This window comes from Herpailurus yagouaroundi, unplaced genomic scaffold (assembly GCF_014898765.1).
Source record: "Herpailurus yagouaroundi ecotype Mexico unplaced genomic scaffold, PumYag 100, whole genome shotgun sequence".
Lineage (NCBI taxonomy): Eukaryota > Metazoa > Chordata > Mammalia > Carnivora > Felidae > Herpailurus > Herpailurus yagouaroundi.
In genome coordinates this window covers 19,467,468-19,489,830 of record NW_024412391.1, presented here as the reverse complement: position 1 = coordinate 19,489,830, position 22,363 = coordinate 19,467,468, and the positions used below count along the sequence as shown (strand labels likewise).

General features: G+C 37.2%; 1 protein-coding gene across 5 annotated transcripts in view; it reads right to left on the bottom strand.

The window, feature by feature from the left end:
• Positions 1-209: 209 nt before the first annotated feature.
• GRM8 (glutamate metabotropic receptor 8) overlaps positions 210-22,363 on the bottom strand; it is a 775,589-nt gene continuing 753,435 nt past the window's right edge. For 3 of the 5 annotated variants that reach the window (XM_040472070.1, XM_040472068.1, XM_040472069.1), the window contains exons 10-11: positions 7,245-7,491; positions 210-979 (exon numbers count right to left, since the gene is read on the bottom strand). In XM_040472070.1, the coding sequence (XP_040328004.1) occupies positions 930-979; positions 7,245-7,491 (297 nt within the window). In that variant the 3' untranslated portion in view covers positions 210-929. Of the gene's footprint in view, positions 980-7,189; positions 7,492-18,850; positions 18,966-22,363 lie in introns of those variants that run through there. The other 2 variants (XM_040472071.1, XR_005789206.1) reach the window with 2 other exon arrangements.

The following is a 22,363-nucleotide window of genomic DNA, read 5'->3' as shown; positions in this document are numbered from 1 at the left end:
GTTTGACTTAGAAAATGGAGAATTTCAGTGCCTCTACCATATGCTTTTAGATGGTGATTTTCAAATTACATTCTCCGTAGTGAAGTTTAACTCCTCATTCCTTAATTATAATACTTGAGGCAATTTACCTCAAGCTATTGATTGATTATTCATAAAAAAGCAATTACTATGTAAAGGTACCACATCGATTTTGAAACATTCGCAAAATCTTACACAAATAATGCTTTTTAATAGAGGAATAAAAGACAGTCTTCTTCATGTACACATGAATGTACAAAATCACAGTCCTTGAGGAAGTTGTATTACCATGGAGTACTAAGGCTTCTACCTCAGGAGCTAACAGCAGAAATGCCGACTGGAAAGAGTGTTCCTTGTCTTTAAAACTGGAACGAAACAACTCTCAACATTTGCAAAACATTCCTTTATTATTAGAAATAAATTATTTGTATAAAAAAAGTGCATGCGTCAACCATTGCATTTATTTTTAGCACAACCCAGGGCTTCAATCCGGTCAGCCATTACAAGAAACAGATTCATTGTCTTATACAAGTTGAACAAGGTGGGACAGGAACGGGAGTTCTCACAATCACAGAAAAATACTTACAAGAATAACATCAGACATGGTTTATTTCAACAGCATTTTTTTTTCACAAGCTAACATTAGTTTTCCTTTTGTGATTTTTTTTAAACTGCTTATGAGTAAGCAATATTTTAGCTTGACACTCATTGGTTGTACTGTATAAAATGTTTTTTTTTTTTTCACTCTGTTTATTGATACTTTTGGCTCATGGCTACTTTTTGTTCCTTACAAGATTGACTATTGATTTGATTGATTGTAGTCTACAGAGATCTCCAGGAGTGGGTTTTGGTGGTGTCATGTTTATTAAGATCACGTACCAGATTTCTTCATATTCTACCATTTTCCTGTTTCAGATTGAATGATTGCTGTAGCTGATATATGTTGTCTTAGTAGAGGAAGCTGTTAAGACAAAGTAAGACAAATTAATAGTATATAGTAATAAATTGTTTTGCTAAAATGATTTTAAAATTCACATCCTATAATCATCACTTTTATGATATTTGGTTTTTACACGTTACTTTTTAAATCATGTAGTAGGAAATCGGTGATCACAGGAATAATAATGCAGCAGCAATTTTAATCTGTAAAACCACTGGTCTTATTTATAGTATAAGTGTTTAGCAGAAAACTAAAAATGGAAAAGTCCTAATCTTTAATAAATTTAGGTGAAATTCAATTTAAATGTGTGTTTTGAGTAACAAAGATATACAATATGAAAAATGAAATAACACATAAATTATCTGTCCTGCAAAAGACAAAAAAACGTTTACAAACCTAAGTAAAAGACATCAAGTCTTTGAGTCTGATTTGATGACCAAAAACAGGTAAGTGTAACTAGTTGTGCTTTGAGAATGAGTATTTTCCACTTAAAAAGAAATAATGCTTTTAGACTCTAGAAGAGAGCATAGTAAAATATAAAGTACATGGAATATTTGTAAATATTAAAGTAAATATGTGCATTGCCAATACATATTTATGTTCTGGTTCCAACAAAGGATACAAATGGAGATGCTTAAAAATACAAAAGGCTCAAAGAAGGAAATAAATAATTGTTCTGGTACCAACTCACTATGAAGTAAAACCTATTATTGTAGGATTATTAGAAAAATATGAATAACAAAGTATTCTAATTCAAATTTATACTCATGCCTACATTTTCAGAGAATATCAACTTAAATCCAAATAATTCCTTTGGTTTTTTGAAAGATGTGATGGAATAAATCTCTGTTCTAAATTTCAAATGTGATGTCCTATTTTTCCGTGGGATTCTGGAATGCAGAATCATAAGAGGAAAGATATGAAATGATGCTAAACATGTGTATGTTTCACTACATAAATCCAATTCAGGATGAAACAGATTTTTAGAGAATTATTTAGTTCTTGAATATTAAATAAGCACATTATAAAGCTCCTCCTTTGAAACAACTGGCAATCAGACTCATTCCACTTTCATTTACATCAATATCATAATTGACCAGACAAGTTCTTACCAAAGACTGAGATCAAAGTTCACCGTCAGAAAAAAATAAATGCAGAGAGTCTAAGGAAGTGCTAAGCATACATGTTTTTTTAATAATTTTTTTTAATATTTATTTTTTCTTTGCGAGAGAGAGACAGAGCATGAGTGGGAGAGGACAGAGAGGGAGGGATACACAGAATCCAAAGCAGGCTCCAGGTTCTGAGCTGTCAGCACAGAGCCCAACGTGGGGCTCTAACTCACGAACTGTGAGATCATGACCTGAACCAAAGTCGGTCACTCAACCAACTGAGCCACTCAAGAGCCCCAAAGCATACATGTTTTTACTATTTTTTATTTCATTGAATATTATGAGATTCGTGCCCAACTTAGCTGTCATATCTGCTTCTCTCATCTCCATTGCTCACACTTCTAGGTTATTATGGCACATGGAAAGGAAGGAGGTTTTAGACCTGGTTTTAAAATACATTCTGTTCCTTATAAAATGAGCTTAAAAAGATCAGTGAACCAAGTCACTGGGCCTCAGTTTCATCACTGTTCCAAAACCCACAACTCTGGGTTTTTGTGAGGATGGAGGTGAAGTAGGTTGGTGGAGAAGCGGCTGGCTGCCGCGCGGGAGAATGACTATGGAATCCTACTTTCCTACTCACCCCTTCCAAAAGACTACATGTCTGTTACATTGGGTTTGGCATGAAGGGAAATACGATGGTTTTCATGCTTGTGCGCTTAAATTTTTTTCATTTCTTTTTTTTTAAAGTTTACTTATTTTTAGAGAGAGAGTGTGTGCGCAAGTGGAGAAGGGAGAGAGAGAGAGAGAGGGAGAGAGAGAATCTCAGTCTCTGCACTGATGGTGCAGATGAGGGGCTAAAACTCACAAACTGCGAGATCATGATCTGAGCCGAAGTCAGATGCTTAACTGAGCCACCCAGGTGCCCCTATTTCTAAATACATAATGCTCTCATATATCTCTAAATTTCCTGTAAGAAACACAAACACAGAAATCTGTACTTCAACTGTGTTTGTGAAGGACTTTCATATAGTCTTTGAAGAAAGATGAAGAAAAATTGTCATAAGACTTAGAAAAATAACCCTCAAAATGCTTGTTCAACTTCCTGTCCTCTTCAATATCCTCAACAGTAGCTAAAAATGTAGGAAATATTTATCAAGTGTGTAGATAGCTGCAAAGAAAAATTATGGCCAAAATAGAGGAACAAGAGCCAAAAAGACCTTGAAGAAGATGGTATTCAGAAGATGTTAATTTAACAGAAAGTGATTTGGATCAGACCATTCAAGGACCATTCCAACTTTGAGACTCATACTTCATTTTTTGAACTCTTTGAAGTTATCTCCAGGGAAAAAGATGGTAGAATTCTACTGAGAAATGAGACTGTAATTTACAAAAGGAAAGTCATCTTAATTTTTCGAATGGTTAGATAAAAGGCTGTGGACATGGATGATTTATTCAACTTGAAAACAATGATGAGGGACAGAGTGTGGAAGGCAGAAGTCTTGTGAGAATCTTTATCCTGGAAGTATTACAGAGTGAAATGGATCAGAGATGTACATGTGAGTTACTAGGGAGTTTTTACAGTGGCAGTGACTAAGCTTATATGACAATCGGTTTGGGGATACAGCAATAGTGAATTGCCTTGTGGACACCACACTGTGCTCATAAGTTACAGAAAGCAGTTCCACCTCCAGCAGCAGCTGTGCTCATGAATTATTCATGAACATAGCTTAAGGAATACCATGTTAACAGCATTTGTTAATTGGGTACAGTTGATAAATTCATACAAGTCAACTTTGTTTCTAACTCCCTTCCCACACGCTTTTATGGAACAACACTTGACCTTCTTTGTGAAATGTAGTACTCTGCAAATTCAGTAATTAACATGGACTCATTGGTCTCCCTTCATGCTTCACATTACTTATACTTTGTATAGCTTTTGAAGCTTTAAGACCTTAATTATGTGGCCAGAATTTCTGGCATTAACAAATAATCTTTACCATGAAGTTTCTAAGTGTAATGGATTTATAGACTGCATGGACACGAAGGAAAAGCGTTATCAAAAAAAATTTTTTTAATGTTTATTTACTTTTGAGACAGAGACAGAGCATGAGTAGGGGAGGGGCAGAGAACTAGGGAGACACAGAATCTGAAACAGGCTCCAGGCCGAGCTATGAGCGCAGAGCCCAATGCAGGGCTCAAACTCACGGACCATGAGATCATGACCCGAGCCGAAATTGGATGCTTAACCAACTGAGCCACCCAGGCACCCCAGAAGGAAAAGTATTATTGCATGTACGTCATAAATACATTGGTAATTAGAAAAAAAAAAATCTCAACAGTGGGATAGTAGCCATAATTGTCAAAATCCTCCACATGTTAAAAAGAAGAAAGAGGAATGCTAAAATAGTAGTTTTTGATTTTTACGTCTTTTTCTATTAATGACAGAGCAATCTACATTTTCAACGCAGCAATGACATGTCTACCTTGCTTATATGGTGATTTGTAGTTTACAAGATACTTTCTCATGTGTCACTATCACCTCACTGTAGTAATGGTGACTTCTCACAAGTCTCATAGCAGAAAGTATGAGAATGCAGCAACATGGATACTGTTCCAGTGGATTAATTAGCCCTTGATTTGAGACCTGAGAATGGACTCCACCCATCTCAAGAGAAGCTATTTTAAATCTGAGGAGGTATGGTCCTAGTTACAGGGAGTTGAAGGACAAAGGCTTTTCCAATATTCAATTCTACTTCTAAAGACATGAGACACACTTTTAGAAGAAAAGCGCTGCATTTAAGTGATTAGGGTTATTGATACTTGTAGAGAATGTGATTTTAGAAGACTTTTGCCTCAATTAAAACCACTAGGACATGTAGTAAAGGTCATGGGAACACATGGAGTCCATGAAAGTTTCTTATGCAAGTGAACAAAGGTCAACAATGGTTACCCGGAGAGGGATTGTGAAGTTTTCATACACTGTCTCTCCTGAATGTATACACTATAATCACATCATCTGGACCCAATTTATCAAAATCCAAACTACTATACAAGATGAATATACTAAAGTCACAAAGTACAGTTTAACCGTCTTTCAGGTAACAATTGGCTTTACCTTGATTCACCTTTTGTACTTTCTTTTACCTTCCCAAAGTGAGCATCTGACTCCTCCAGAATTGTACAGGCTTACTTTCCATACAGCCCCTACATTTAAAACCTTTCATTCTTATTTCAGAGAAAATAGGGAAATGCATGCTTGCTACATAATTTCCATTTCAACATCAACAGAAAATAACAGAAGGACAACGAAACATATGAGACTTACTTCAATTATATATGGGATGAATCTTTATCAGAGCTTGGAATATTCCTCTTCAGGGAAACTATTTATTTTTTTAAAGTGTGGAAAAAGTTTATTGACTTTTTTCTCCCACCACTTTCCAGAAGTCCATCTGGGGTAACCAATTTTATTTCAGTGTATGTTTGGTTGTTCCCATTTGCAACCATATTATATAAAGTCTTCTGGATTATTGCTAAAAAATAAGTCCGACTATAGACGGTGATGAGTTATAGTAGGAAATGCCAACAGCTGGCCAATAGAAGTCCACTGGCATCCTACAATGAGTTTTAACTTGGCTGCACTGATGCTTTCAAGGTAGAAAAACACAGGTAAAATTCTGCCCTCAAATCGCAAGCATTGAACTCTGACGTTTTTGATAGTAGTTATAGTGCATCTTTTGCTAAAAGACCAAATAGGCCCATTAGTACTAAATTGCTTACCTATAATCAAAGATGATTATAACCATTTGCTACAAAAACCCATCCTTATCATGACTTCTCTTGCAGTTTCTTAGGGTTTCATGTTTGCAGAAAGGTGAATACGTGGGGAATGTTTGTGGAATTCTTACAAGTCTTCTTTATTTACAAGAAGACTAAATTTAGTTATTAGTGAGCTGAAGGCAATCTTCCCAGAAAATCTGACCAATAATTCCAAAAAGACTTGGAATTATTGTAGCCAATAAGCCTAATTGATCCATATTTATCTTTTAAGCCCATTTTTGCATGTGGGGCAATAGAGTGGACAATGTTTAGTTGCAAATCTTGATGTAAGGAAAGGCTTATAAATCTAGTACAGACTCTGTGTTGTTAGAATCACTAAATCAAATAAGATCCACACTTAATCTTCTCTGTATTTCATGTCAGAAGTACAGAGAATAGGGAATACAGCCCCCTGGAAGAATCTGAGAGGAAGAGAGTATTTTTGCATAGGGTTTTATCTTCATTGTTAGATACATATGTTGTATTTCCAAAAGACAGGAAATCTAAGGTCTAATGCAAGAACCTTAGCTTTTATATTTTTTGACCCATCTATAGAAATGTAATATAAAGATTATATATATATATTTTTAGCTATACTCAGCTATCTGGTATTTTATAATACAGATCTTCAACCTATTTGCTACTCTTCCATAGATACCAAGAGGGACCAGTTAAACTCTACTGGGTTAGCTTGGTACTGGTGTATCATTACCATGTGCTTCTTCAGGGGTGATTACACAGAAGAGGAAGGTAGGTGAGGGAAGGACAAGTGGAATGGTGGCTGCAGAAAGGATTTTCAGGGTCATGAGGCTTTCAGAGAAGAGCTCTAATTATCTTAATATGTCCAAGAAGGGGCCATTTGGGGAAAATAAGTATTAACTATAATTTAACCTAACATGCTGGCTCACTAGTTGTTTCATTTCCCTAAATACCTACATAGCATATAACTTACTTGCGTAAGATCTTTAAGCAACCAATAAACCCATAAAGAGCAACCAATATTGAACTAACAAAGACTGGAAGGTAGTTCGTAAGTACTAAAAGGTAATTCAATAAGTGGAAGATAGTTCTAGGCTTCAGATGCTTGGTAATGCCTCAAAAGGGAGACATGAGTGTCATGCTTTGAAAAAGAGATTTTGTGTGCATGGTTATGCTCTGAAGAAGGGCCACTCGCCTTAAAATCATTTGGTTCTAACCAAATGGTTCTAACTGCTGTTGTGGTCTTATGGTGTGCAAGTACCATCATGCTCCTGGAACCTGCAGCACAGTCCCCAAGACTAGAAGAAGAAGATGTTCAACGTACATCTATTAGGAAGTGCTCCCGCTCTTGACCATCGGAAAGTCTACGGATGACTTACTGTTGGTTTCAAGACTCTCACAGAGTTCGCTTTTCACTTCTCCATTTGGTCTGTCATTTCCTTTTTGGATCAGTTTGCTTTGCATGGTGGCAGCTGTCACCACAGCCTTGAAGCTCCTCTTGCGTTTTTGAACATTCTGCTCTGGATGAAAAATTATAATATAAACCTTGGGCATATACAGCATGCCCAGAGACACTGAAGCACTTAAACTCATGGAGACAGTAAGTGTTGTTGTCTGGATGTACATCTGAGGGGAGGAAAAACAGAAAATCAATGTCGGTAAGCCTGATATAAGATAAAGCAAATAGCACAACCATCTTCTGTAATTATTCCAGCTTCTCTGGTCAGGGTACTCTAGAAGGTACTTATAGAAATTGCTCTTAATAATACTCAAACAATTCATTATCCCTCTCCCTGCAAGTATGGGTAAAGTTGTATTGTTTATGAAGCCTAATTCTTTAAAACAAACAAGCTGATGAAGTTTAGCTGCCTTATTAGATTATAATTAAACATATATAAGAAAGGGAACAAAGCCATTCTGGGCCAAAGATTAACATTTTATGCTACACATCCCTTCTTCAGAGAGGTTATTATAGGGCCAAGGGGTCAAGTGTAATTCTTTTAACAACAAACTTAACCTAGAAAGTTATGGTGGAAGTGAGTGGGAGTAGAATATTCCAGAACATCACTGTTGTCCACCAGTGCTTGAATAATGCTAGCATTTGCATCTTCACATCATGACTTAATTCCAGCCATCAAACCTGATAAATCATGAGCATGCCTTAAGGGCTGATTTTTAATAGCCCCCTTAAAGTACAATTCCGGAGCGTTTCTCAATGATGGCATCATATCAAAATAAACGTGGGTGCTCTTACAAAATACATAAGACACCTTCCTCCAAGATTTAAATATGTCCTTTGGGGTTAGCATCCTGCATTTTGAAAATTCTCCTATGTTCATTCTTTATACTTATTCCAGTGAAATTAAGTGCTCTGGTACTCTGGTAGATTCTTCTTCCTATGATCTAGAGGTCAACAAGCTGAAAAATCCAAAACTAACATCATTGCTTTTGGTTTTTTCATTACGGTATGAAAACAGACATGATAGTATTTTAATCTTTGTTTTTTTATATCTCAGGATTACTGAGTTATAACTGAAAAACAGAAACTGTGTATGTAGGGTGTACAACTTGATGTTTTGATAAACATATATACTGTGAAATGATCTTCGCAATCAAGTAATTAACATATCCATCACCTCACCAAGTTATGATTTTTTTTCTTTCATTCTTTCTTTCTAAGTTTTTGTGGTGAGGGTAGGATCTACCCTCTTAGTGAATTTCAAGTGCATACTGCAGTACTGTAAACTATAGTTGCCATGTTGCCTATTAGATGCCCAGAACTTACTCATCTTGCATAACTGAAACTGTGTGTGTTTTGACCAACATCTCTCCCCTTCCCCTCTGCCTGGCAACCACTGTTCCATCCTCTGCTTTGATGCATCTGACTATTTAAGATTCTATATAAGTGGACCGTTAGTATTTGTCTTTCTGTGTCTGGCTAATTTCATGTAGCATTATGTCCTCTAGATTCATCCACATTGATGCAAATGGCAGGATTTCCTTCTTTTTAAAGAATGAATAATATTCCACTGTAGGTATATATCACATCTTTAAAAATAAAACCCTTTCATCTACTTCCGGTTTTCATGTCCTGAGCTCAAAATAGAATTTCCCCCAAATAACTTGGAATACTGAAGCCACAAAGAGGCTCTTAGAGGGCCCCTTTTTCAAAAAATGATCCTCATTAATATCTGTTCACTCTAAAAATGCCTCTGAAAATGTAAAGTTGTCATTGTATATCAGGCAATCCCCAGGAGCCAAAGTAATTGTGTCCTTTTAAATAAAAGATCAAAAAACATTTGCCTTCAAAGGCAAGTGGCTGAATCAGTACTTCTCTCAACAGATGACAAAGCTGTGAGGTAAAGAACTGTCCAAACTATGAGGAGAACTTAGGCACCAGTACTAAGAGACTATCCCTGTGTGTGAAATCACATCATGCAGCTTACTGAGTTTACTGTTCAATCCATCTACCACTAAGGTTGTCCTTTGCCTAAGATCTCATTGTGAGTATGGAATACCCTTGAACAAGGGGATATAGATGGGTTTGTTTCAAAGTTGACTTCCTCCAAGAAGTCCTCCATGACAAATCTTAATTGTAATGTTATAATTTTTTCTTCCTTTTCTTTAAAAAAATGTTTTTAATGTTTATTTTTGAGAGAGAGAGAGGGAGAGGGAGAGAGACAGAGAGTGTGAGTGGGGGAGGGGCAGAGAGAAAGGGAGACAGAATCTGAAACAGGCTCCAGGCTTCCAGGTCCAAACCCACGGACTGTGAGATCATGACCTGAGCTGAAGTTGGACGCTTAACCAACTGAGCCACCCCGGCGCCCCTATAATATTTGCTTATTTTACTTCAAAGCATTAGTGCGTTGAAAAATGAATAAAATGGAACACTTACTAATGCGTAACTATGTAATTATAACTATGTGATTTATGTGAACTTTGTAGGAAATTATATGAAATGCATAACTAGGGTATAAACTTCCTTAGAGACTGTAGCCTACATTTTTCCCCTTATAAACCTCTAAGAAATTATACAAGATTCTACACACAAAAGTTCCTGAGAAACTTCTCATTGTTCTTAGGTATATAACCTGATTAAGAAGATCAGGTTTATACAAGATCTGATTTACACAAATCATACAGAATATGCCTTCCAAATTTTCCCACTCCATCAAATGGACATCAGCCGTGGCTACAACCCATGGTTGAAGACCTTTTAAGTAAAAAACTCAGAGTGATGGGATGAATCCAGATTCTAGGTTGGGCTCATACACATCAGCCTCAATAGAGACGTGATTCAAATACATTCTTCAGCAAAGTGATAAATTACTATACTTCATGACCTCTCTTGCCAATAAATGAAATCCCATGTTAAATTTGAGATCCCAAAGATCTACTACAATCAAGAAGGTCCTAATAAAATGTGGATATTTGCCTTCAAACCTCATAAATCTCCCTATGCTTTGCCACCTACTTTTTTTTTTTTAATTTATTTTTGAGCGACAGAGAGAGACAGAGCACAAGCAGGGAAGGGGCAGAGAGAGAGGGAGACATAGAATCCAAAGCAGTGCTTTGCCACCTACTTTTAAGCAACTTATCATTTTCAATACTCTTGAACTTCAAAATGTTGGTTAATCCTCTCTAAATTTCTACTTATTCTCCAGTTAGCATTGCTTCAAAAAGCCTATACAGAAAATAGGCTATAGAGAGAGGACATAAAAATAGGGAAACTATATCGCCAAATGCAAACCACAGACATAAATATCCCAAAGCCACTTAAATAGGTAACCATCAAGTTTTGTGCCAGTTGGACCCTGCCAACTCAATTTAGCTTAAAAAAATAAACAAGAAACCAACAAAAAACCCCTAGAGGTCAAACAGACATGAAATGATGAGAATACTCACACTGATAAGCTGGATTCTTTTAACATGTCTTACTATGTTGGTCTTACTAAAATGTATACTACTAGCCTAAATAATACATAAATACGAAAGCGTTGTAAATTTTCTCTGCTACCATACATATAAATGGTAATTTTCTTCCTTTATTCAGAATGATTTCTATAATACAGAATAAATTTAATCTTGCTAAATATTAGTCGGGAAGAAGATTCTGGATGTTAGTTTCCATACTGAATATATTACTGCAGTCTATCCTTTTAGCAAACCAAAATTCTTAGTGTCCAAGCTCTCTATCAGACACTGCGCTTTGAAATTACACCAGAATGCTGATCTTACTTATGTTCTCTCTTAAAACAGCTTCTGGGGGCGCCTGGGTGGCGCAGTCGGTTAAGCGTCCGACTTCAGCCAGGTCACGATCTCGCGGTCCGTGAGTTTGAGCCCCGCGTCAGGCTCTGGGCTGATGGCTCAGAGCCTGGAGCCTGTTTCCGATTCTGTGTCTCCCTCTCTCTCTCTGCCCCTCCCCCATTCATGCTCTGTCTCTCTCTGTCCCAAAAATAAATAAAAGTTGAAAAAAAAATTAAAAAAAAAAACAGCTTCTGGAAAATTTTAATGTGAGTTTACTACAGAAAAAGCATCTATACAAAACTGTACTCTAAAATCCACAACCTTACAGTGGCCTACCATTTGTTACAGCTCATTGCACTGTGAGTAAACTGTTTTTGAACTTCATCTTTGAGTATTTAATGAAATGAAAACATCAAATATACATAACCCAAAGCAACAACAGCAAAACACACAAAGAAATAAAAATGCCACCTGCTCTCATTCTAGAGAAACTTGATCTTCAACATCATGGGTTATTGGATTCCAAATATCTACCATATTTAAGAAGCAATGGAGAAATTAGATTATAATATTGGAAATGAGCATTTGATTCCAAAAAACTCCTAGATTTCTGTATAGCTATAGAAAATTCTAATTATCTGAGCCATGTAAGAAAGGAAGACCACCACTTACAGTTTTTGTCCTTGTTTTTAAGATAAAGACATTTACAGAAAACTCTGGAGTTGCCTTGTGGGTGGGAAAAGCTGCAAGTCAGTCGACCAGGTGACCATCCAAACTCTAATATAACTTCCCTGACAATTGGACAGCTGTGTGATCTTATTTTCCTCTCTGACCTTTAATTTCTTACCTATGAAGGTGGGGGAGGGGGGGGAATGATACTTTTCTCATAGAAGGGTTACAGTGTGGAACGACATAATCTTTACAAAATGTCTCAAAGGTGCAAAATAGCAGCAGCTGAACAAAGATCATTTACCCTACAACTTTGAATCTAATAGGACATTGACAAAGCATCCTTCCAGGTATACAGGATAAGAGAGGGGCCTGTGAGTCAGTTATCCAAAGCAGTTTTGTTTAGTGAATAGTTGACAGCTATGCTTTAACTATATAATGTCAAGGAAAAGGCTTTTGTAATCTTACTTCAAAGCAGGCAGAATAAAATTTTGCCCAAAAGTCAACTCTTTTTGCTGATGCCAAGGCCATATTCACTGTCTGTGCTACAGTCTTAGAATAACACACTGTCTCCCTGTATCAAAGTTACAGCTCGCCAGAAAGCAGAAGGGAACAATGTTAACTTTCTATAACCAACATAAATCCATTGAGAGAAGCTGACAATGGTATGGGATATGTTAATGTAGCCTTCTTTTTTCCAACTTTTTTCTATGCCCCACCTTCTGCCCCCTGTCACTCCAAAATATTAATACCTGGAGGAAAGGGAGTGTCTTCCTGTTACATCCACTGATAGCCTGTCATTTCCTCTGCCTCCACACCCCATGGACATTTTGAACCTGAAAGAGTCAGATGAACTGAAGCAGATTTAAATGATCTCAGGATAAGCCAGGGAGAACTGGTACAATGGGGCACAGTAACATGACACCTTTTTCTGGGACCTAGTATAGTAACTCTTCATTCTCTAAAGGGGTCATTTGTGCACATGCAGTGTCTACTGAATGTAGGTCATGGCCTGGAATTATTAGCAACCCTAGGAAAAATTGAGGAGGGAGGGGATTATATTACTTCAAGAAAAAGGTCAGTCTTCTGCCTGCACACAGAACTCCATAGACTCAGATATCCCACCTGGTATGTTTTGAACCCCTTAGCAACTAAGGTGACTTAAAACCCAAGGCAAGTTTGTGCCATGTGATAAGAAACAAATTCATTATTTATTCCTGAATATTTCTGCCTTGGGATGGTTTAATTTCACTTTTTGCTACAGTCGGCCAGATTCTACTTGGCTGCTTTGTACACAGTCTGACCAGTTAGGAAGATATGTTAACACTAAAAACCTGCCTTTCTCTTCTTTTGTTATCTTCTCCCTCATCCACTCACCCCCTCCAGAGTGCATCTGAATCCAGAAATGGATTTTCTGGTGGCACCTGGGTGGTTCAGTCATTTAAGTGTCCAACTCTTGATTTCAGCTTATTAGGTCATGTTCCGAGCCCTGTGTCTGGCTCTGTGCTGACAGTACAGAGCCTGCTTGGGATTATCTTTCTCCCTGTCTTTCTGTCCCTCCCCCACACTCTATCTCTCTCACAAAATAAATAAACATTTTTAAAAAATGGATTTTCTTCTGCTGAAAAGCAAGGCTTCAGTCAATGGATCTCAAAGTCTCATTACTGAAAGTTATTTAAAAAGAATTTTTAGGGGCACCTGGGTAGTTCAGTCGGTTAAGTGTCCTCTTGATCTCGGCTCAGGTCATGATCTCACAGTTTGTGAGATTGAGCCCCACATGGGGCTCTGCACTAATAGGATGGAGCCTGCTTGTGATTCTGTCTTCCTCTCCCAAACCCTCCCTGGCTCATTCTCATTCTCTCTCTCTCTCTCTCTCTCTCTCTCTCTCTCTCAAATAATAAATAAACTTAAAAATATTTTAAAAAATTTTTAAACAGGCAAATTTACAAAGAATTTTGTAAAAGTTTGCCTTGTGGTGGTAAAAGCCCTAAATCAACCAATCCATGCAACATCCAAACACTAGTAACACTGCCCTGGCAACCGGGCACAGCAAGTGCCAGAGACAAGAATTCAACTCTTCTGGCTGAGCTTGGATGCTGGTAAATGATCACCAGCCTCTATCAAACATTTTACCATTGTTTCTGTTCTGTTTAGTTCAAATACCTTGCTGGTTTCTTCTATTCAGCCAATTCTGAGGGATCTTTCTCGTCTGTGTCAATTTTATATTGACACCCCAGACCTCAGTCCTTAGGTATCTCTTTCTGTCTCTCTCCACATTGCTCTATTGATCATCATATTTGGCATTATGACCTTAAACCAGGACTGGCTTCCTGACTGTACCACCTGCATGCAAGCCCCTTCACTCAGAAGTCCCTTCATACTTGATTTCATGCTCTGCTGTCACTGTTTTGAAATTCTTAATAATCTTTGAACAAGTAGACCTGCATTTTCAAATTTCACCAGGTCCTACAAGTAATATAGGTAGCTCTGCTTTAACAAACCACTTACGTACTGATGAATTCCAGGATTCTCTCAGGAAATCTAATTGCCTTCTGGGTCCTCCCCTTGGATATCTGATGTATACATAAAACTAACAAGCATCCGAACCCATCCTAAACCTGCTTTTTGGGTCATGAATTAATCCAGGGGATTCCATCATGAATTTTCCAAGGGACAAAGCCCTTGAAATTGTTCCTGACTCGTCTTATACACTCTTACTCTACCTATGAAGAATTCTATTGATTCCATTTTCAAAATTTGTTCAGAAAGGTCATTTTCTGTTACTCCCACTGCAACTCCATTGGTCCTAGCCAAACCCATATCTTATTTGGATTATCACTAGAGCTGTCCTGTTGACTTCTCTTATTCTCTTGCTCTCTTCCATCTGATCATTGGATTGATCTTAACACAGCAGACAGAATAATCCCATTATTCACAAGTCAGGTTAAGTCACCCTACTCTCAAAACTTCATGATGACTTCCCATTGATGGTGTGCCTACAATGGCCTACAAGTTCCTCTGAACAGACCTGGCTTTACTTTTTCCCTCATGCATTCTCTTCCCACCATTCTGGCCTCCTGGCTGATCCTGGAACATACCAACCATGCTTTTGCTTTGGGTTTTTACATTTGAAGACTTGCTCTTTCATTTACTTTAGGTCTTTCCTGAACTGTTCCTTCCAGTGACAAGTTTTCTAAACACTGGTAAATACTATAACTCCCACCCTCCACCAGAAATCCCCAGCTTTATTTTACTTCTCAGAATCTAACATTTTCTAGCACAAAAGTCTCTATATTTTACTAATTTAATTTATGTATTGTCTGTTTCCCTTAATTAGAACAAAAATTACATGAGTACAAGGATTTTTACCCATTTTGTTCACTGTATAAACTCAATACCAAGAACACTTGGTTGGCATACGTTTGCATATTCTTACTCTTGATTTTGGCAGTTAAAGGAAACAACTAATGTAGTTTCAAGAAGGGATCAGTAAATCAGATTTGAAATCTGGAAAATGGAAAATTTGAGGGTTCCATCCCCTCTCAAATCAACATCTAGGCTGGGATGGCAACTCTTGGATGGTTCTTTTAAACTGTAAGTATGACAATATTGTTCTCAACAACAGACAATATAAATTAAAAGTCAGTGGTCTACATCTGGGAATATGAGAACTCTGGATTCAGCTCTGGATCCCTCTCCCATGTAAAACATTATAACTGAGGGTAATTCACTCCTAGGATTTATAAGCTTCCATAGACCTAACTTATAGGAGACAATGGATATAAAATATTGGCACAACACCAGCATATAGTATCAATAAGCTATACCTATTATTGTCATAACTTAACCTTGACCCTGTCCTCCATTCATCCTCCTCCATTCCTCACACAGTAAGATTTAACAGTACTGCTCTCTCAAAATTAGCTTCACAATTTTTAACCTTTTAAATAAAGAACACACACATGTACACACACAACATACAGGCATAAAATACCTATTCATATGGAAATATGCCTATGCTTGTGGTAAACTCTAGGGTCAGCACATTCAAAGACTCATAGTCTAGCTTCATTCTGAGAAAAAGCACCATCCTGAGTTGTTGTGCTTCTCCTGTCAGGTAGAAATCAGTGTTGCTGACCCACCCACAAGTCAGAGACATTACCCTGTGTTTTCATTAGAGGAAAGGAACATGGGTTTGCTCTGACCCATTTGTAGTCTCTCATCACATCCCCTTTTGGTCCTGACACATGTTAAAATCACGAGTCAAATCAAAGGGCAAAGCCTCTGGATGCAGAACTGAGTTGGTTCACACGTGAGGTCTGAATCCTTAACCTTGGACTTATTGGGAATGGTGGGAACGAGATGCACAGAATAATAAAGCGTCAACCAATAAGTAATAGATTAGCTCTGCCAAGGGTAGAAAAGGACAAGTGGAAGGAAACTCATGATCCTCTAAAGAGGAAGAACAGATATTGGATTTATAATGAGTGTTTATAATTAAATATACATGATATTTAATATTGGGTTAGTAAATACAGTAATTTATTCTTTATTAAAGTCTGATAGACATGTTATAACGTAGATGTTTTCAAGTAGAGTGTTATTAAATAAAGTGTAGTCTTTAATCTTCAATTATTCTACATAGTATTATTCATAGAAACATAATAAAAATAATTTCTCAAACAATGATGTTGCATTTTCTACTGTGATATATGCAAATGAATATGAGGCATCTACTTGTTGTGTGTTTATTGGCTTCTCTTTTACAGGGATTTTTCTCTATATTTCCCTCCATGGACTCCTGTTTTCATGCTGCCTTTTATCGTTTAGCCTTTTATCATTTTGCAACAGCATGATCAGAACTGAGAGTAAGAGTAAGGGAGATACCTTTAATTATAATGATTTGAACAGTATCTATTTGAACAAATACAAATATAATAAATATAATATTAACAAATAAACAACAGTTTAAAACTCTTTAGAAAGAAGGGACAGGAAACAATTACTGCAAGAACAAACTTTATCTATGAACTATATAATCACACACACACACACACACACACACACACACATATATATGTTAATCCTTTGCTGGAATTTAAATTATAGGAGAAATTTATTATTTAGGTTGCATTACTGAAGGAAATTTGGTAACAGTATGGAAGTGGTTCAACTATAATTTTGTAAAAGGTGCTAAATCTTGGTTCAACTAGATACTTCCCATATAACCTTTTATAAAGCCAAAAGAATTAAATCAGTACCTCAGTGCAGGAACTTTTGTGAAGACATAAGATATTATAGAAATACTCTTGTTTTTTCCTAGTGATATTAATATAGTAACTAAGAACCAAGAGGAATGGTGTTATGGCTGAATTGTGTCCTCCCCAAAATTCATTTGTCAAATTCCTAACCTTAAGTGATTGTATTTGGAGATAGAATCTTTAAAGAGGTAATTAAGTTAAAATGAGGTCTTCAGGGTGGACCCTAATTCAATCTGCCTGGTGTCCTTATAAGAAGAAGAGATAAGGACACACAAATCACACCAGGGATGTGTGTGCACAGAGGAAAAGAGCAACTGAGGACACGGAAAGAAGGTGGCCATCTGAAAGCCCCTGACAGGCCTCAGAAGAAACCAGGACTGTTGACACTTTGATCTGTGACTTCTAGTCTCCAGATCTATGAGAAAATAAATTTATATTAAGCACCCCAGTCTACGGTACTTTGTTATGGGAGCCCTAGCATGTTAACACAAGTGGAGAATTAATATCACTCAAAGAGTTCTAAAAGTTCTGTCATTATAATTAGTTTGTGCTTAAACATACTAATAACATCTCAAAGATTTCTGGTGATTAAACAGGTTAATTTAGGAACTACACAACAATTACAACCACAATAGCTATTAGTTGTTGAGGATAAGATATCAGCATTATGCCAAATATTTTATGCCTATTACTCCCTCACAATAATTTTATTAATTCAAGAGTGGGTCTATTTTGGAGAACTTAAATACTATTATCAAAGTCACACAACTCATGAAGATAAAGCTGAGGCTTAAACTGAGGTTTGTCTCACTTGAAAGCCCATATCCTCACCACACACAATGGCTCCGATCAATACACAGAGATGTGAAAGAGCAGGAATAATATGGTTTGAATCTTCACCACATCAAATCAGAAAATCATCATTTTTCTAATAGAGTTGGGCCAAATTTCTCAAAAATTAAGAAACTCCATTAAAGCACTTGACTTAATACCTAACTGAACATTTAGAGGTGTGTTTTTTTTTTAAGACTGCTATTATCAGCCAGCTACTTTCCTCATAAGAAACTTCACTGCTGATCCTAGAAGAGCTCTTTCTTATGATTAGATCTTGTTGAGCTTAACAGAACCATCAAGCTGGAAATATGAACCAAAAGAGCTGGATTAATTAATCTTTTTAAAGAGTTTGCAGTGGCCAGAGCAGAGAAGTAGCTGTTGGAACCACGACCACCAAAAGGGACAAGGATTCCCTTCCATCAGGAGACAATTGCAACCCACTGTTCCGGCACAGACACCACTCCATCTCACAGCCACCAGACACAGGCTACGGACAACACAGTAGTCAGACAACTGGGAATCAGTTGTACAGAAGAACAGACAAGAATTAGAAATTTTTACGGAGAACCAACACTATGAAAAAGAAGCATCAAGCTCCACAAACAGAATAATAAACACCCAAGGAAATAGATTCGATAGAGTTAATACAAGAACAGTTTAGAAGTAAAAATAATTATCCTTGAAAAGTTTTGAAAGAATAATGTATCCAGAAAAAGTATCAAATCAATATCATAAAAGTTAACATTTTTATCATTAAAATTAAAATTTCTATAGGTGAAGGACTTCTGATTCTGATTATGAAGGAGCAGCTATAATCAAACCAAGCCACTCACTAAGAATAACTATAAAAGAATCATAAAGTTAAAAAAAATAAGAAAGAATATGTTTGGAGGCATCAGAGAAGAACCAAGGCAGCCAGGACTCAAGGGGCCAAGATCCTAGGAAGTAAAAAAAAAAAACAAAACACCACAAACCTTGATGTGAGCCAGGAATTCTCCACTGCTTTTATCCATAAGAAATGTGCTGATTCAATGTATGAGTGTTCGAGGGCAGAAATCTTTAGAAAGACCTTTCAGCAGTCTCATGGGGCTGGGGAGACAAAAACTGGAATTCAGGGTTACCAATGCAGCCAGACTTGAGCACCCAAGACTCCAGGGTACCACAGAGAGATGAACCTGATATTTTACACCGATTTTTTTTCTTGAGACTTTGCTGAACCCCAACAGGCTAAAAATTTCAAACATAATTCAGATTCAGAGGCTAAAAAGCTATACAGACTATGCAACCTTATCACGGTGCAAGGGAAATAAAAGTTGTAATTCAAGTCCATTAATTAGGATGGGTAATCATGAGCATCCTGGACTTTTAGCTAATATATCTGAGCAGATATCTTCCAGGATAAAAGAAAAATAAAAAATAGACAAACCCATAGAAAGACCAAAACGTAGCCTCAAATTATCCTGGTCCCAGATTATAACAAGGTGAAATGCTTCTATTTTAATTGCTGACTAATAAAGAGTTGAAGCTTCTCTGGAAGAAAAAGAAATCTGTAACATCTACATTGTTTTTAATGCAGAGAGTCAGGTATTCATTTAAAGATTACCAACCAGGCATGCCAGGATACAGGAAGAAATGACCAAAACCAAGGGGGAAAAAATCTCAGAAGGTAGTAATGATGCCACAGGTGATCTAGATACTAAATTTCTCAGACAAAAGTTTACAAAAAGTTGAACATAAATATATTGAAAACAACACATAACTGGAATATGTATATTTAAAAGCTGAAATATATACATATGTATTTTAAGAGTCAAAGAATGATGGGACTTTAAAATGTAATAATTGAATTTTATAGATGAGTTTAACAATGGGTCACATACAGTAAAGAACATGACTAGTGAACTGAAAGATAGCTCAGTAGAAAATGTCCATATTGAAGCAAAGAGGTTATAATTAAAATTTTAAAATACAGAAAACGTTATTAGAGATATATAAAAGAAGATACAAAATTTGAATGTAGATGAATTTGGGGTCCCAGAAAAGAGAGATATAGTAGGTAAAAAGAAAAAAACTTAAAGAGATAATGGTCAAGAATTTTTCAAAGACTAACAAAAGATAGTCTATTAAATTGCACAGAGGAAATTTACCACAGGACCATATTCTGGGTAGTCTTTTAACAAATTTTAAAATTTTGATACAGAGTATGTTTGTTTTTTTTTAAATTTTTTTTTCAACGTTTTTTTTTTAATTTATTTTTGGGACAGAGAGAGACAGAGCATGAACGGGGGAGGGGCAGAGAGAGAGGGAGACACAGAATCGGAAACAGGCTCCAGGCTCTGAACCATCAGCCCAGAGCCTGACGCGGGGCTCGAACTCACGGACCGCGAGATCGTGACCTGGCTGAAGTCGGACGCTTAACCGAATGCACCACCCAGGCGCCCCGATACAGAGTATGTTAATCTGACTAACATGGAATTAGGGTAAAAGAAGAATTAGGGTAGAGATAAATAACAAAAGATACAAGAAAAGCACCAAATGATTGCAAATTAAACAACACATTTCAAAATCACTTGTAGGTCAAAGAAGAACGTACGCTGAAAATTAGAAAATATTTTGCACTGAATAATAATGACAATGCAACATATCAAAAGTTGTGAGATACAGCTAAAGCAGACTTAATATAGATTAGAAATGGAGACATGAATAGACACTTTCCCAAAGGAGGCATCTAGATGGCTAACAGACACATGAAAAGATGTTCAACATCACTCATCAGAGAAATACAAATCAAAACTACAGTGAGATACCACCTCACACCTGTCAGAATGGCTAAAATTAACAACTCAGGCAACAACAGATGTTGGTGAGGATACAGGGAAAGAGGAACACTTCAGCACTATTGGTGGGAATGCAAACTGATGCAGCCACTCTGGAGGTTCGTCAAAAGATTAAAAATAAGACTACCCTCCAACCCAGCCATTGCACTACTAGGTATCTGGATAGAGGAGTGCTGATTCGAAGGGGCACATGCATCCTAATATTTATAGCAGTACTATTGACAATAGCCAAATTATGGAAAGAGCCCAAATGTCCATCAACTGATGAATGGATAAAGATGTGATACACACACACACACACACACACACACACACACACACCAAGTGGAATACCACTCGGCAATCAAAAAGAATGAATCTTGCCATTTGCAATGGCATGGATAGAACTAGAGTGTATCATGCTAAGTGAAATAAGTCAGTCAGAGAAAGGCAAATATCATATTCATTCATATGTGGAATTTAAGAACCACAACAGATGAACATAGGGGAAGGAAGAAAAAATAGGATAAAAACAGAGAGAGGCAAATCATATCTTGTGATAGGTAGTGCCTAAGAATTTAGGAAGTGCAGTCCCTTTCAGATTAGAGATCCAAGTTCTCAGGAAATGTAGTGGCAGAAACAGTTTTCCTGATATCCCATATCCTCTTCTAATCTATCGTGTCTCCCTGCTTTTTGGAAAGGAGGAAAATGGTGATGAGCACCCTTCTCCAGAGAGCTGAAGAGACTAATTACAGTTGCAGAGCAGGGTCTTCACTCACCCCTTATCCATGGACTGGATCTGAAGAGCCTGAATATTTTTTTTAATTTTTTTTAACGTTTATTTATTTTTGAGACAGAGAGAGACAGAGTATGAATGGGGGAGGGGCAGAGAGAGAGGGAGACACAGAATCAGAAGCAGGCTCCAGGCTCTGAGCCATCAGCCCAGAGCCCGACACGGGGCTCGAACTCACGGACTGCGAGATCTTGACCTGAGCTGAAGTCGGACGCTTAACCGACTGAGCCACCCAGGTGCCCCATGAAGAGCCTGAATATTAAGATTGGCTGCTTTACTAAGATGAGCCTTAAGATAGGTGAGTTGGGGAAAGGATAAATATAGCCCTCTCTGAAAGGGTTATGACTCCATATGGGACTTAGCCTCAAAGACTCAAAACCTTCCCTGTGTCCCAAGCTCTGATGAATGGCATCTTCCATAACTCTGGGATGATGGCTTCTCTGCTCCAGCAATATTTTTGCCTACTTTTGTCATGTACATGTCCAATGCCTATGTTCTGTTTGTTCTGACCTCATCATATCACCATTTCTGGGACGATCCAGAGAGGAGTGTCTTTCAGTGTAAGGAAATCTTGTTCCTAGAACTGACGCCTCCAGAAGACACAGATGAATGTCAAAGTAGCCAGATTTCCTTTTTCTTTTCTTTTCTTTTCTTTTCTTTTCTTTTCTTTTCTTTTCTTTTCTTTTTTCTTTTTCTTTTTTTTTCTTTTCTTTTTTGAGAGCGAGAGAGAGGGCACAAGTGAACGAATGGCAGAGAGAGAGAGAGAGAGAGAGAGAGAAGTGGGGCTCACCCAGGGCTCATGCTCACCTGATGCAAGGCTTGTACTCATCCAGAGTGGGGCATGAGCTCACCCGAAGCAGGGCTCAAGCTTACCCAAA